At 49.6% G+C, this 14,349-nt stretch overlaps 1 protein-coding gene across 1 annotated transcript in view; it reads left to right on the top strand.

The window, feature by feature from the left end:
- The window catches only part of LOC139238012 (C-type lectin domain family 10 member A-like), a 54,421-nt gene that overhangs the window by 23,386 nt on the left and 16,686 nt on the right, over nt 1-14,349 (top strand). Inside the window, exon 6 of the mRNA XM_070867410.1 lies at nt 837-897. Coding sequence (XP_070723511.1) covers nt 837-897 — 61 coding nt within the window. The remainder of the gene's footprint in view (nt 1-836; nt 898-14,349) is intronic.

Below are 14,349 nucleotides of genomic sequence, written 5' to 3'. Positions count from 1 at the left end.
AAGCTCTTTACAGCCAATGAAGTACTTTTTGGAGTGTAGTCACTGTTGTAATGTGCGGCCGCCAATTTGCGCACAGCAAGCTCCCACAAACAGCAATGTGATACTCACCAGATAATCTGTTTTTGTGACGTTGATTGAGGGATAAATATTGGCCAGAACACCGGGGATAACTCCCCTGCTCTTCTTCGAAATGGTGCCATGGGATCTTTTACATCCACCCGAGAGCAGAATGGGCCTCGGTTTAATGTCTCATCCAAAAGACGGTACCTCAGACAATGCAGCACTCCCTCAATACTGCCAGTCTGACATTGCAGCGCTCCCTCAGTACTGCCCCTCTGACAGTGCAGTGATCCCTCAGTACTGCCCCTCCGACAGTGCGGCACTCCCTCAGTACTGCCCCTCTGACAGTGCGGCACTCCCTCAGCACTGCCCCTCCGACAGTGCGGCGCTCCCTCAGTACTGTCCCTCCGACAGTGCGGCGCTCCCTCAGCACTGCCCCTCCGACAGTGCGGCGCTCCCTCAGTACTGTCCCTCCGACAGTGCGGCGCTCCCTCAGCACTGCCCCTCCGACAGTGCAGCACTCCCTCAGTACTGCCCCTCTGACATTGCAGCGCTCCCTCAGTACTGCACTGGGAGTGTCCGCCTGGATTTTTGTGCTCCAGCCCCTGGAGTGGGACCTGAACCCACGACCTTCTGACTCAGAGGCGAGGATGCTGCCCACTGAGCCACAGTCTTTACCCGTTGAGTGATTGTGAGTGTGTGAGACAAGTTCCCTATGGTCAGTGGTGGGAGATGGGACCACCGTACGCCCCCTTGCTCAATCTGCGCTCTCTCAGTTTCAGGGATTCGGTCAGAGATGGAGGAACTGCGAGGGAATTTCCCAGGTCAAAAGCAACGGTGAGTGAGTCCGCCCTTCAGGCATTTTATCTTCAGTTAGACGTTGGAGCGGACGTTCCAATCTCGTTGCAAAACCTGCAATAGACAAGACAATGCGACTTTTGAAGACCTAAATTGTAACCTAAATTTGGGGGGTAGCATGACACGCGAGATACAAAATTTGCGGGTGTGAAGTGCTGGCCAAGATTAGGCTGTTAGGCTGTTAAGCAGACCGTATCCACGCTGAATCTCGGCAGGTATCTCCTGGGCTGGATTGCAGCCTCTATTGTCACTTGTACTGTATCTTTGCTGTGGTCTAGAGATCGCCACCCACAACTCCCTCTGAAGTTTGCTGCATTATTAGAGGCTTTAACAATCAAATCTCCATCTATCTCAGCCCATGCTTCTTTTACCCGCAAACACAGTAGAGGCAAATCCAGAGCCTTCATATTCCCTCCCTTCCTAAATGATTTCTCTCCTTCCATCATCCAGTCATTCCATTTCTTTCTTATATTGTCTTTAAATGGCTTATTAATGGATACGTCAAGTGGCTGAACGACGCGAGTCAAGCCAGCTGGAATGATTGCTATATCGGTGTTCGATTCGCGAACAGCTTTCACAGCAGAATCCACTCGATGTTTCATGATTCGGTTGTTAAGGTCTGCATTCGATCGTTGTTATGTGTTAGGGTACTTGTTACGTGTTGGGTACTTGTTAAACTTGTTTGAAAGCCTAGCCTAGTGGCATCTGGTATCTCAAAAAAGTGACTCGCATGATACATGAGATCGTAGGATACGCGAGTATATACGGTACATCAATAAGGTCTCCCCTCAGCCTCCTCTGTTCCAAAGAAAACAAACCCAGCCTATCCAATCTTTCCTCATAGCTTAGATTCTCCACTCCCGGCAACATCCTCGTAAATCTCCTCTGTACCCTCTCCAGTGCAATCACATCCTTCCTGTAATGCAATGACCAGAACTGCATGCTGTGGCCTAACCAGTGTTTTAAACAGTTCAAGCATAACCTCCCTACTCTTGCAATCTATGCCTCAGTTAATGAAGGCAAGTATTCCATGTGCCTTCTTAACCACCTTATCTACCTGACCTGCTACCTTCGGGGATCTGTGGACATGCACTCCCAGGTCCCTCTGTTCCTCTACACTTCTCGGTGTCCTACCATTTAATGTGTATTCCCTTGCCTTGTTAGTCCTCCTCAAATTCATTACTCACACTTCTCCGCATTGGAATCCCTTTGCCACTGTCCTGTTCGTGAATATTATAAAGTAGTCACCCACACATCAACTAAAGAATTTGGGAGTATTTTCCTTACACAGAGTGTGTCAGGAATGTAGAGCTCACTGCCACAGGGAGTGGTTGAATCAGAGATTATTGATGTGTTGATGGGGGGGCTTGATGAGTAAGCGAGGGAGGAGGGAATAGAGGGATATGGAGGCAGAGTGGGAAGAGGCTATTCGAGCACGAGGAGACTCAAGTGGAGCATAAACGTCAGCACAGACCAGTTGGGCCGAATGGTCTGTTTCTGTGCCGTATTAAAAACATAGAAACACAGAAAATAGGTGCAGGTGTAGGCCATTCGGCCCTTCGAGCCTGCACCACCATTCAATATGATTCAACTTCTGTACCCCATTCCTGCTTTCTCTCCATACCCCCTGATCCCTTTAGCCATAAGGGCTGCATCTAACTCCCTTTTAAATATATCGAACGAACTGGCCTCAACAACTTTCCGTGGTAGAGAATTCCACAGGTTCACAATTCTCTGGGTGAAGAAGTTTCTCCTCATCTCGGTCCTAAATGGCCTATCCCTTATCCTAAGACTGTGTCCCCTGGATCTGGACTTCCCCAACATCGGGAACATTCTTCCTGCATCTAACCTGTCCAATCCCATCAGAATTTTATATGTTTCTATGAGATCTCCTCTCATTCTTCTAAACTCCAGTGAATACAGGCCTTGTCGATCCAGTCTTTCTTCCTAGGTCAGTCCTGCCATCCCGGGAATCAGTCTGGTGAACCTTCGCTGCACTCCCTCAATAGCAAGAATGTCCTTCCTCAGATTAGGAGACCAAAACTGAACACAATATTCCAGGTGTGGCCTCACCAAGGCCCTGTACAACGGCAGTAAGACCTCCCTGCTCCTATACTCAAATCCCCTCGCTATGAAGGCCAACATGCCATTTGCCTTCTTCACCGCCTGCTGTACCTGCATGCAAAACTTTCAATGACTGGTGTACCATGACACCCAGGTCTCGTTGCACCTCCCCTTTTCCTAATCTGCCACCATTCAGATAATATTCTGCCTTCCTGTTTTTGCCACCAAAGTGGATAACCTCACATTTATCTGTGTAAGATTCAAGATATTCAACCGGGAATTCAGAAGAAACATCTTTACCCAGAGAGTGGTGAGAATGTGGAACTCGCTGCCACAGGGAGTACGATAGCACAATGGTTATGTTACTGGACCCGTAATCCCGAGACATTTGTTCAAATCCCATCGCGGCAGCTGGGGAATTTAAATCAAAATCTGGAATAAAAAGCTAGTATCAGTAACGGTGACCATGAAACTACCGGATTGTCGTAAAAACCCATCTGGTTCACTGATGTCCTTCAGGGAAGGAAATCTGCCGCCCTTACCCGGTCTTGCCGATATATGACTCCAGACCCACAGCAATGTGGTTGACCCTTAACTGCCCTCCGAAATGGCTTAGAAAGCCAATCAGCTCTCCACCACCTTCTCAAGGGGCAATTAGGGATGGGCAATAACTGCCAGCCTTGCCAGCGATGCCCATATCTCGAGAATGAATAATTTTTTTAAAGTTATGGGTAATAGCGCAGATGCATTTAAGGGGACGCTCAATAAACACATGCGGGAGAAGGGACTGGAGAGATACGCTGATAGGGTGAGGTGTGGCAGCATGAGAGGAAGGTTAAACGCCAGCTTGGACAGGTTGGGCTACATAGCCTGTTGGAGATTCATTGTGGGTCTATGGAAAAAAAATTAAATAGAGGGTGCACATTATCTAGGGAATAGACTCCCGAGGGAGACATAGAAACATAGAAAATAGGTGCAGGAGTAGGCCATTCGGCCCTTCGAGCCTGCACCACCATTCAATAAGATCATGGCTGATCATTCCGTACCCCTTTCCTGCTTTCTCTCCATACCCCTTGATCCCTTTAGCCGTAAGGGCCATATCTAACTCCCTCTTGAATATATCCAATGAACTGTCTTCAACAACTCTCTGCGGTAGGGAATTCCATAGGTTAACAACTCTCTGAGTGAAGAAGTTTCTCCTCATCTCAGTCCTAAATGGCCTACCCATTATCCTAAGACTGTGTCCCCTGGTTCTGGACTTCCCCTACATCGGGAACATTCTTCCCGCATCTAACCTGTCCAGTCCCGTCAGAATCTTATATGTTTACATGAGATAGAAACATAGAAATATAGAAAATAGGTGCAGGAGCAGGCCATTCAGCCCTTCTAGCCTGCCCCGCCATTCAATGAGTTCATGGCTGAACTGAAACTTCAGTACCCCATTCCTGCTTTCTCACCATACCCCTTGATCCCCTGAGTAGTAAGAACTTCATCTAACTCCCTTTTGAATATATTTAGTGAATTGGCCCCAACCACTTTCTGTGGCAGAGAATTCCACAGGTTCACCACTCTCCGGGTGAAGAAGTCTCTCCTCATCTCGGTCCTAAATGGCTTACCCCTTATCCTTAGACTGTGACCCCTGGTTCTGGACTTCCCCAACATTGGGAACATTCTTCCTGCATCTAACCTGTCTAAACCCGTCAGAATTTTAAACGTTTCTATGAGGTCCCCTCTCATTCTTCTGAACTCCAGTGAATACAAGCCCAGTTGATCCAATCTTTCTTGATAGGTCAGTCCCACCATCCCGGGAATCAGTCTGGTGAATCTTCGCTGCACTCCCTCAATAGCAAGAACGTCCTTCCTCAAGTTAGGAGACCAAAATTGTACACAATACTCCAGGTGTGGCCTCACCAAGGCCCTGTACAATTGTAGCAACACCTCCCTGTCCCTGTACTCAAATCCCCTCGCTATGAAGGCCAACATGCCATTTGCTTTCTTAACCGCCTGCTGTACCTGCATGCCAACCTTCAATGACTGATGTACCATGACACCCAGGTCTCGTTGCACCTTCCCTTTTCCTAATCTGTCACCATTCAGATAATAGTCTGTCTCTCTGTTTTTACCACCAAAGTGGATAACCTCACATTTATCCACATTATACTTTATCTGCCATGCATTTGCCCACTCACCTAACCTATCCAAGTCACTCTGCAGCCTCATAGCATCCTCCTCGCAGCTCACACTGCCCCCCAACTTTGTGTCATCCGCAAATTTGGAGATACTACATTTAATCCCCTCGTCTAAATCATTAATGTACAGTGTAAACAGCTGGGGCCCCAGCACAGAACCTTGCGGTACCCCACTAGACACTGCCTGCCATTCTGAAAAGTACCCATTTACTCCTACTCTTTGCTTCCTGTCTGACAACCAGTTCTCAATCCACGTCAGCACACTACCCCCAATCCCATGTGCTTTAACTTTGCACATTAATCACTTGTGTGGGACCTTGTCGAAAGCCTTCTGAAAGTCCAAATACACCACATCAACTGGTTCTCCTTTGTCCACTTTACTGGAAACATCCTCAAAAAATTCCAGAAGATTTGTCAAGCATGATTTCCCCTTCACAAATCCATGCTGACTTGGACCTATCATATCACCATTTTCCAAATGCGCTGCTATGACATCCTTAATAATTGATTCCATCATTTTACCCACAACTGATGTCAGGCTGACCGGTCTATAATTCCCTGTTTTCTCTCTCCCTCCTTTTTTAAAAAGTAGGGTTACATTGGCTACCCTCCACTCGATAGGAACTGATCCAGAGTCAATGGAATGTTGGAAAATGACTGTCAATGCATCCGCTATTTCCAAGGCCACCTCCTTAAGTACTCTGGGATGCAGTCCATCAGGCCCTAGGGATTTATCGGCCTTCAATCCCATCAATTTCCCCAACACAATTTCCCGACTAATAAAGATTTCCCTCAGTTCCTCCTCCTTACTAGACCCTCTGACCCCTTTTATATCCGGAAGGTTGTTTGTGTCCTCCTTAGTGAATACCGAACCAAAGTACTTGTTCAATTGGTCTGCCATTTCTTTGTTCCCCGTTATGACTTCCCCTAAAGTTACATACCTATAGAAACTTTTGCAATCCGCCTTAATGTTCCCTGCAAGCTTCTTCTCGAACTCCATTTTCCCTGCCCTAATCAAACCCTTTGTCCTCCTCTGCTGAGTTCTAAATTTCTCCCAGTCCCCAGGTTCGCTGCTATTTCTGGCCAATTTGTATGCCACTTCCTTGGCTTTAATACATCCCTGATTCCCTTGATAGCCACGGTTGAGCCACCTTCTCTTTTTTATTTTTACGCCAGACAGGAATGTACAATTGTTGTAATTCATCCATGAGATCCCCTCTCATCCTTCTAAACTCCAGTGAATAAAGACCCAGTTGATCCAGTCTCTCTTCATATGACAGTCCAGCCATCCCTGGAATCAACCTGGTGAACCTTCGCTGCACTCCCTCAATAGCAAGAACGTCCTTCCTCAGATTAGGAGACCAAAACTGAACACAATATTCCAGGTGAGGCCTCACCAAGGCCCTGTACAACGGCAGTAAGACCTCCCTGCTCCTATACTCAAATCTTCTTGCTATGAAGGCCAACATACCATTTGCCTTCTTCACCGCCTGTTGTACCTGCATGCCAACTTTCAATGACTGATGAATCATGACACCCAGGTCTCGTTGCACCTCCCCTTTTCCTAATCTGCCGCCATTCAGATAATAATCTGCCTTTGTGTTTTTGCCCCCAAAATGGATAACCTCACATTTATCCACATTATACTGCATCTGCCATGCATTTGCCCACTCACCTAACCTGTCCAAGTCACCCTACAGCCTCTTAGCATCCTCCTCACAGCTCACACCGCCACCCAGTTTAGTGTCGTCTGCAAACTTGGAGATATCAATTCCTTCATCTAAATCGTTAATGTATATTGTAAATAGCTGGAGTCCCAGCACTGAGCCCTGCGGTACTCCACTAGTCACTGCCTGCCATTCTGAAAAACGACAATAGAAGCTGTTTGTATCGACTCATCCCAAAAGAAAATTAGATAGAATTCTTTCAGAGAATAACATTTTGGGATCCAGTATATGAGTAATGTGGGTCACGTGATAAGTTTAATATGGTTCGAAGGAACAGGTGACTTTGCTCTCCAACACTGGGAATTTAGGAACATAGGAACAGAAGGATGCCATTCAGCCCCTTGAGCCAGTTCCGCCATCCAATTAGAGCACGGCTGATCTCTGTCTTAACTCCATCTACCCGCCTTGGTTCCGGAACCCTTAATAGCCTTACCCAACAAAATTCTATCTCAGTTTTGTAATTTTCCATTGATCCCCGGTCTCAGCAGCTCTTGGGGGGGGGGGGCGCGGGGGGAGAGAGTTCCAGATTCCCACGGCCCTTTGTGTGTGAAGAACTGCTTCCTGACATCACCCCAGAACCGCCTGGCTCCAATTCTAAGGTCACGACCCCTTCTAAGGACTCTTCCCCCACTCAGAGGGAAGATTTTCTCTCTATCCGCCCTATCCAGTCCATTAATCATCTTAAACACCTCAATTTGATCAACTCGCAATCTTTTATATTCGAGGGCACACGAGCCTGGTCTGTGCAACCTGCCCTCGTGATTTAAACAGCAAAATAAAACAGGCTGTAATTCACCTCGAGACCTGCCTAAAAGCAATTAGCCCCGACTTGACCTCAGACGTACCCACCTGCAGGAATTTGCTCTTGCGGCCTTAAGGGCACAGGCCAGATTATGTAGTGCTCACCCCATTAGCAGCAGAATAATACATTGGGTGTGACAGGCATTGATGCTACTGCCTTTATCAAACGCCCCCCCATGGGGGTCCTGAAGTTCCAGATCCCAAACTTCATTTTAAATGGTGGAAGATGCCTGTGCGTGGATTTTTTTAACATGGGGTGGCCGTTGCACACCAGCCACCACACGGGCTTGACAGAGCGAGGTCTTGGTCCAGTGGCAAGGGGCGATGGGAGGCCTAGCACACACACACACGCACACACACGCATTCCTACTGACTCCCTCCCTCCCTCAGGTCCTCTCTCCCTGGGTTTCAGAGAATACACCTTCCCTGAGCCCCGACCACACCCCCCAGGCCCTGACCCTGCCCCCTGGGCCCCGACCTTGCTCCTGGGTCCCGACCCTGCCCCCGGGCCCCGACCCTGCCCCAAGGCCCCGACCCTGTCCCTAGGCCCCGACCCTGCCCCCGGGCCCCGACCTTGCTCCTGGGTCCCGACCCTGCCCCTGGGCCCCGACCCTGCCCCCAGGCCCCGACCCTGTCCCTAGGCCCCGACCCTGCCCCCGGGCCCCGACCTTGCTCCTGGGTCCCGACCCTGCCCCCGGGCCCCGACCCTGCCCCCAGGCCCCGACCCTGCCCCCGGACCCCGACCCTGTTGCTGGGCCCTGACCCTGCCCCTGGGCCCCGACCCTGCCCCAAGGCCCCGACCTGTCCCTAGGCCCCGAACCTGTCCCCGGGCCCCGACCCTGCCCCAAGGCCCCGACCCTGTCCCTAGGCCCCGACCCTGCCCCGGCCCCGACCTTGCTCCTGGGTCCCGACCCTACCCCTGGGCCCCGACCCTGCCCCCAGGCCCCGACCCTGCCCCTGGACCCCGACCTTGCTCCTGGGTCCCGACCCTGCCCCTGGGCCCCAACCCTACCCCTGGGAAATTCTGGAAATCTCAGCGGGTCAGGCAGCATCTGTGGGGAGAGAAACAGAGTTAACGTTTCAGGTCGATAACCCTTCGTCGGATCTGAAGAAAGTTAGAGATGTGACAGGTTTTTAAGCGAGTGTAGGGGCAGGGAAAGTGGGGGAGGGGAGGAAAGAACAAAAGGGAAGGTCTGTGATAGGGTGGAAGACAGGAGAGATTAGAGAGACAAAAGGGATGATAGTGCGAGGTGCAATGTATTTGCTTCATGGGTTCTTTGCTTAAGAATTCACAGCAACACATTGCTATTAAGAACTAGTTGGTTTATTAGCAAAGGTTTGACAATCACACGACACATTACCGGTTCATCCACCAGGCTCACAACCACCTGCCCCATCGTGGATCCCCCGAACCCAACTGGCCGGGGTTTTATTGAGTCTTGTGAACATCACGTGACTGGCTAAGCCACTCCCAATGCAACAGCTCGACAACTATTTTAATGAACAGATAAAGCCGAGAGCCCCCTTATAAAAAGGAGACTAGAACCCACAAATTAACAATAAACTTCAAAAGGATCCTTAACTGTTCAAATTAAAATTAGTTTTGCGGGGGGAGTGATGATGCACTCCAGTCCCTCCGTGCGCCCACCTCTCGCGGAAGGCCGCGAGCGTACCGGTGGACACCGCGTGCTCCATCTCCAGGGACACCCTGGACCGGATGTAAGAGCGGAAGAGAGGCAGGCAGTCGGGTTGAACGACCCCCTCGACCGCCCGCTGCCTGGACCGGCTGATGGCCCCCTTGGCCGTGCCCAGGAGCAGTCCTACGAGGAGGCCTTCCGACCTGCCCGCTCCCCTCCGCACAGGGTGCCCAAAGATCAGGAGAGTGGGACTGAAGTGCAGCCAGAATTTGAGGAGCAGCCCCTTTAAATAATGGAACAGGGGCTGCAACCTCACACACTCAATAAAAACGTGGAACACGGACTACTCCAGACCGCAGAAATTACAGGCGGCCTGGGAGCCCGTGAACCGACTTAAAAGCTTATTGCACGGGACTGCTCCGTGCACCACCCTCCAGGCCAAGTCCCCAATAAATAGAGGGAGGACTCCCGCATAGAGTGCACTCCATCGGGGACCCCCACCTCCTCCGGACCACAAGATGGTACGCCATGGCCGGCTCAACAACTGTACAAACCCGTGAGCATCCTCACGGGTCCATACATTACACTCGGCCAAGGAGATGGTAATGGGGCAAGTCAAGAAACAAACGGTGGGTCTGGGGGAGAATCATTGCCAACAGCTGATGTCCCGAAAAATGTGGGCAGAGGTTAGGGTCTGGAATTGTTGAACTCAATGTTGAGTCCACAAGGCTGTAAAGGGCCTAAACGAAAGATGAGGTGCTGTTCCTCGAGCTTACGTTGAAACAGTGTCGGAGGCCGAGGACGGAGAGCTCAGAGTGGGAGTGGGGCGGACTTCAGGCGCTCTGCTTTCAACATTTTTTATTTCTTTTGTAGTTTTTGAGGGAGTGGAGAGAAGCCACAACAATATAACAGGCCAGCTTGCAAAGGTGATGAAGAGTGCTGAGTTGTAAACCCTTGCAATCTCTAAAGTAATTGTGTGTCTTGGTTGCTGTTTCCGCATCTTCCCGCTTCCCCTCAGAGAAGCAGCGTGAGGCAGTGGGAGGATTCGCGGGCTGGTTAATGGCAATGGTGGGCACTCCTTCCATAGCCGTGACCATCTTTATCCCAGTTCATACAATCATAGAAAAATTACAGCACGGAAGGAGGCCATTCGGCCCATCGTGTCCATGCCGGCTGACCAAGAGCTACCCAGCCTAATCCCACTTTCCAGCTCTGGGTCCGTAGCCCTGTAGGTTACGGCACTTCAGGTGCACATCCAAGTACTTTTTAAATGTGGTGAGGGTTTCTGCCTCTACCACCCTTTCAGGCAGCGAGTTCCAGACCCCCACCACCCTCTGGGTGAAGAAATTTCCCCTCAAATCGTCTCCAAACCTCCCCCCAATTACTTTAAATCGATGCCCCCTGGTTGTTGACTCTTCTGCTAAGGGAAATAGGTCCTTCCTATCCACTTTATCCAGGCCCCTCATAATTTTATACACCTCAATAAGGTCTCCCCTCAGCCTCCTCTGTTCCAAAGAAAACAACCCCAGCCTCTCCAATCTTTCCTCATCGCTAAAATTCTCCATTCCAGACAACATCCTCCGAACCCTCTCCAGTGCAATCACGTCCTTCCTGTAATACGGTGACCAGAACTGCACGCAGTACACGAGTGGGGGTGGGGCGCACTTCAGGCGCTCCGCTGGTTCAGGTTTCAACATTTTTTATTTCTCTTGTAGTGTTTGAGGAAGCGGAGAGAAGCCACGGCAATATAACCGGCCAGCTTGCAAAGGTGATGAAGGGCGCTGAGTTGTAAAACCCTTCCCGTCTCGAAAGTAATTGTGCCTATTTCCTTTCGCAGAGGGGTCAACAACCAGTGGGCAGAGATTTAAAGTAATTGGGGGAGGGGGGGGGAGGTTTAGAGGGGATTTGAGGGGAAATGTCTTCACCCAGAGGGTGTTGGGGGTCTGGAACTCACGGCCTGAAAGGGTGGTAGAGGCAGAAACCCTCACCACATTTCATCATAGGCCGGCCCTCGGAATCGAGGAAGACTTGTTTTCACGCTTAGAATGAGTCCTTAGGTGGCTGAGCAGTCCAATACGAGAGCCACAGTCCCTGTCACTTATACTCTATGCCTCGGCACTCCGAAACACTCCGTATGCCTTTTTAACCACCTTATTGACTTATCCTGCTAACTTTCAGGGATCTGTGGACCTGCACTCCAAGGTCGCTCTGTTCCTCCACACCTCGCAGTGTCCTACCATTTAATGTGTATTCCCTTGCCTTGTTGCCCCTCCCCAAATGCATTACCTCACACTTCTCCGGATTGAATTCCAGCTGTTCCGCCCACCTGACCATTTCAGTGATAGCTTCCTGCTTCGAGTTGATGGGGGCCGGGGGGGGTGTTAGTTCGATACGGAGGGTTTCCATAATCCGTACAGTGGCGGGGGAGTGAAGGGTGTGCCCACACTCACCGGACGCTGGATGGTGACCCAGACTGCAGAGCTCAAGCTTGGGTTACCACTCACCGGGAATGTGGGCAGACAAACTCAATCTCCAATAAAGTACCCGGTGGGACAAGCCACTTATCGCTATTGGGCCATCGATCAACATTCCTGTTCCTCATGAGTGTTTTAGGTCTTTGTGTTTTTACCTTTTCCAATCGGTTATTGTCGACAATCATTATTAGTTTTTCTCCTTTCTCTAGAAAAGTGAGGGCTGAGTGGAAAGACCAGGGAGAGGTCTTTAAAGTTATGAAGGGGTTTGATGGAGTGGATATAGAGAAGATGTTCCGACTTGTGGGGAAGACCAGAACTAGGGGCCATCAATATAAGACAGTCACCCAGAAATCCAATGGGGAATTCAGGAGAAACTTCATTACCCAGAGAGCGGTGAGAATGTGGAACTGGCTGCCACAGGGAGGGGTTGAGGTGAATAGTATCGATGTATTTAAGGGGAGGCTGGACAAACACATGGGGGAGAAGGGAATAGAGGGTTATGGTGATGGGGTGAGATGAAGAGGGGTGGGAAGAGGCTGGTGTGGAGCATAAACCCCGGCATGGAGCGGTGGGCCCAATGGCCTGTTTCTGTGCCGTACGTTCTATGTAATTGTATCATGTAAAACCTTTCTCTCCAGCAACATATCCATCAAGGTACAGACACCATAACATTTACCCACACACCCGACTATGTGGCACTAAAATTAAAATGCACCGCCTGAAGGTGCTGCCACCTGCTGGCGAATAGTTGCACAGGCACCGAGCCCGACCTCTCACCCAGATGCCTACTCTTACGTAGGAAATAGGAGCAGGAGTTGCCCATTTGGCCCCTCGAGCCTGCTCCACCATTCAGTAAGATCATGGCTGATCTTCGATCTCAACTCCACTTTCCCGCCCGATCCCCAGATCCCTTGATTCCCTTAATATCCAAAAATCTATCGATCTCCACCTTGAATATATATAGAAACATAGAAAATAGGTGCAGGAGTAGGGCATTCGGCACATGCAACTTCAGTACCCCATTCCTGCTTTCTCACCATACCCCTTGATCCCCCTAGTAGTAAGGACTACATCTAACTCCTTTTTGAATATATTTAGTGAATTAGCCTCAACTACTTTCTGTGGTAGAGAATTCCACAGGTTCACCACTCTCTGGGTGAAGATGTTTCTCCTCATCTCGGTCCTAAATGGCTTATCCCTTATCCTTAGACTGTGACCCCTGCTTCTGGACTTCCCCAACATTGGGAACATTCTTCCTGCATCTAACCTGTCTGAACCCATCAGAATTTTAAACGTTTCTATAAGGTCCCCTCTCATTCTTCTGAATCCAGTGAATACAAGCCCAGTTGATTCAGTCTTTCTTGATAGGTCAGTCCCGCCATCCCGGGAATCAGTCTGGTGAACCTTCGCTGCACTCCCTCAATAGCAAGAATGTCCTTCCTCAGGTTAGGAGACCAAAACTGAACACAATATTCCAGGTGTGGCCTCACCAAGGCCCTGTACAACTGTAGCAACACCTCCCTGCCCCTGTACTCAAATCCCCTCACTATGAAGGCCAACATACCATTTGCTTTCTTAACCGCATGCTGTACCTGCATGCCAACCTTCAATGACTGATGTACCATGACACCCAGGTCTCGTTGCACCTCCCCTTTTCCTAATCTGTCACCATTCAGATAATAGTCTGTTTCTCTGTTTTTACCACCAAAGTGGACAACCTCACATTTATCCACATTATACTTCATCTGCCATGCATTTGCCCACTCACCTAACCTATCCAAGTCGCTCTGCAGCCTCATAGCATCCTCCTCGCAGCTCACACTGCCACCTAACTAAGTGTCATCCGCAAATTTGGATATACTACATTTAATCCCCTCGTCTAAATCATTAATATACAATGTAAACAGCTGGGGCCCCAGCACAGAACCTTGCGGTACCCCACTAGTCACCGCCTGCCATTCTGAAAAGTACCCATTTACTCCGACTCTTTGCTTCCAGTCTTACAACTATTTCTCAATCCATGTCAGCACACTACCCCCAATCCCATGTGCTTTAACTTTGCACATAAATCTCTTGTGTGGAACCTTGTCGAAAGCCTTCTGAAAGTCCAAATATATCACATCAAATGGTTCTCCCTTGTCCACTCTACTGGAAACATCCTCAAAAAATTCCAGAAGATTTGTCAAGCATGATTTCCCTTTCACAAATCCATGCTGACTTGGACCTATCATGTCACCTCTTTCCAAATGCACTGCTATGACATCCTTAATAATTGATTCTATCATCTTACCCACTACCGATGTCAGGCTGACCGGTCTATAATTCCCTGTTTTCTCTCTCCCTCCTTTTTTAAAAAGTGGGGTTACATTGGCTACCCTCCACACGATAGGAACTGATCCAGAGTCAATGGAATTCTGGAAAATGACTGTCAATGCATCCACTATTTCCAAGGCCACCTCCTTAAGTACTCTGGGATGCAGTCCATCAGGCCCTGGAGATTTATCGGACCTCAATCCCATCAATTTCCCCAACACAATTT

The sequence above is a fragment of the Pristiophorus japonicus genome, chromosome 24 (assembly GCF_044704955.1).
Source record: "Pristiophorus japonicus isolate sPriJap1 chromosome 24, sPriJap1.hap1, whole genome shotgun sequence".
Taxonomy (NCBI): Eukaryota; Metazoa; Chordata; class Chondrichthyes; family Pristiophoridae; genus Pristiophorus; species Pristiophorus japonicus.
The sequence above is the reverse complement of the archived record's forward strand: the minus strand, read 5'-3'. Positions and strand labels throughout refer to the sequence as shown.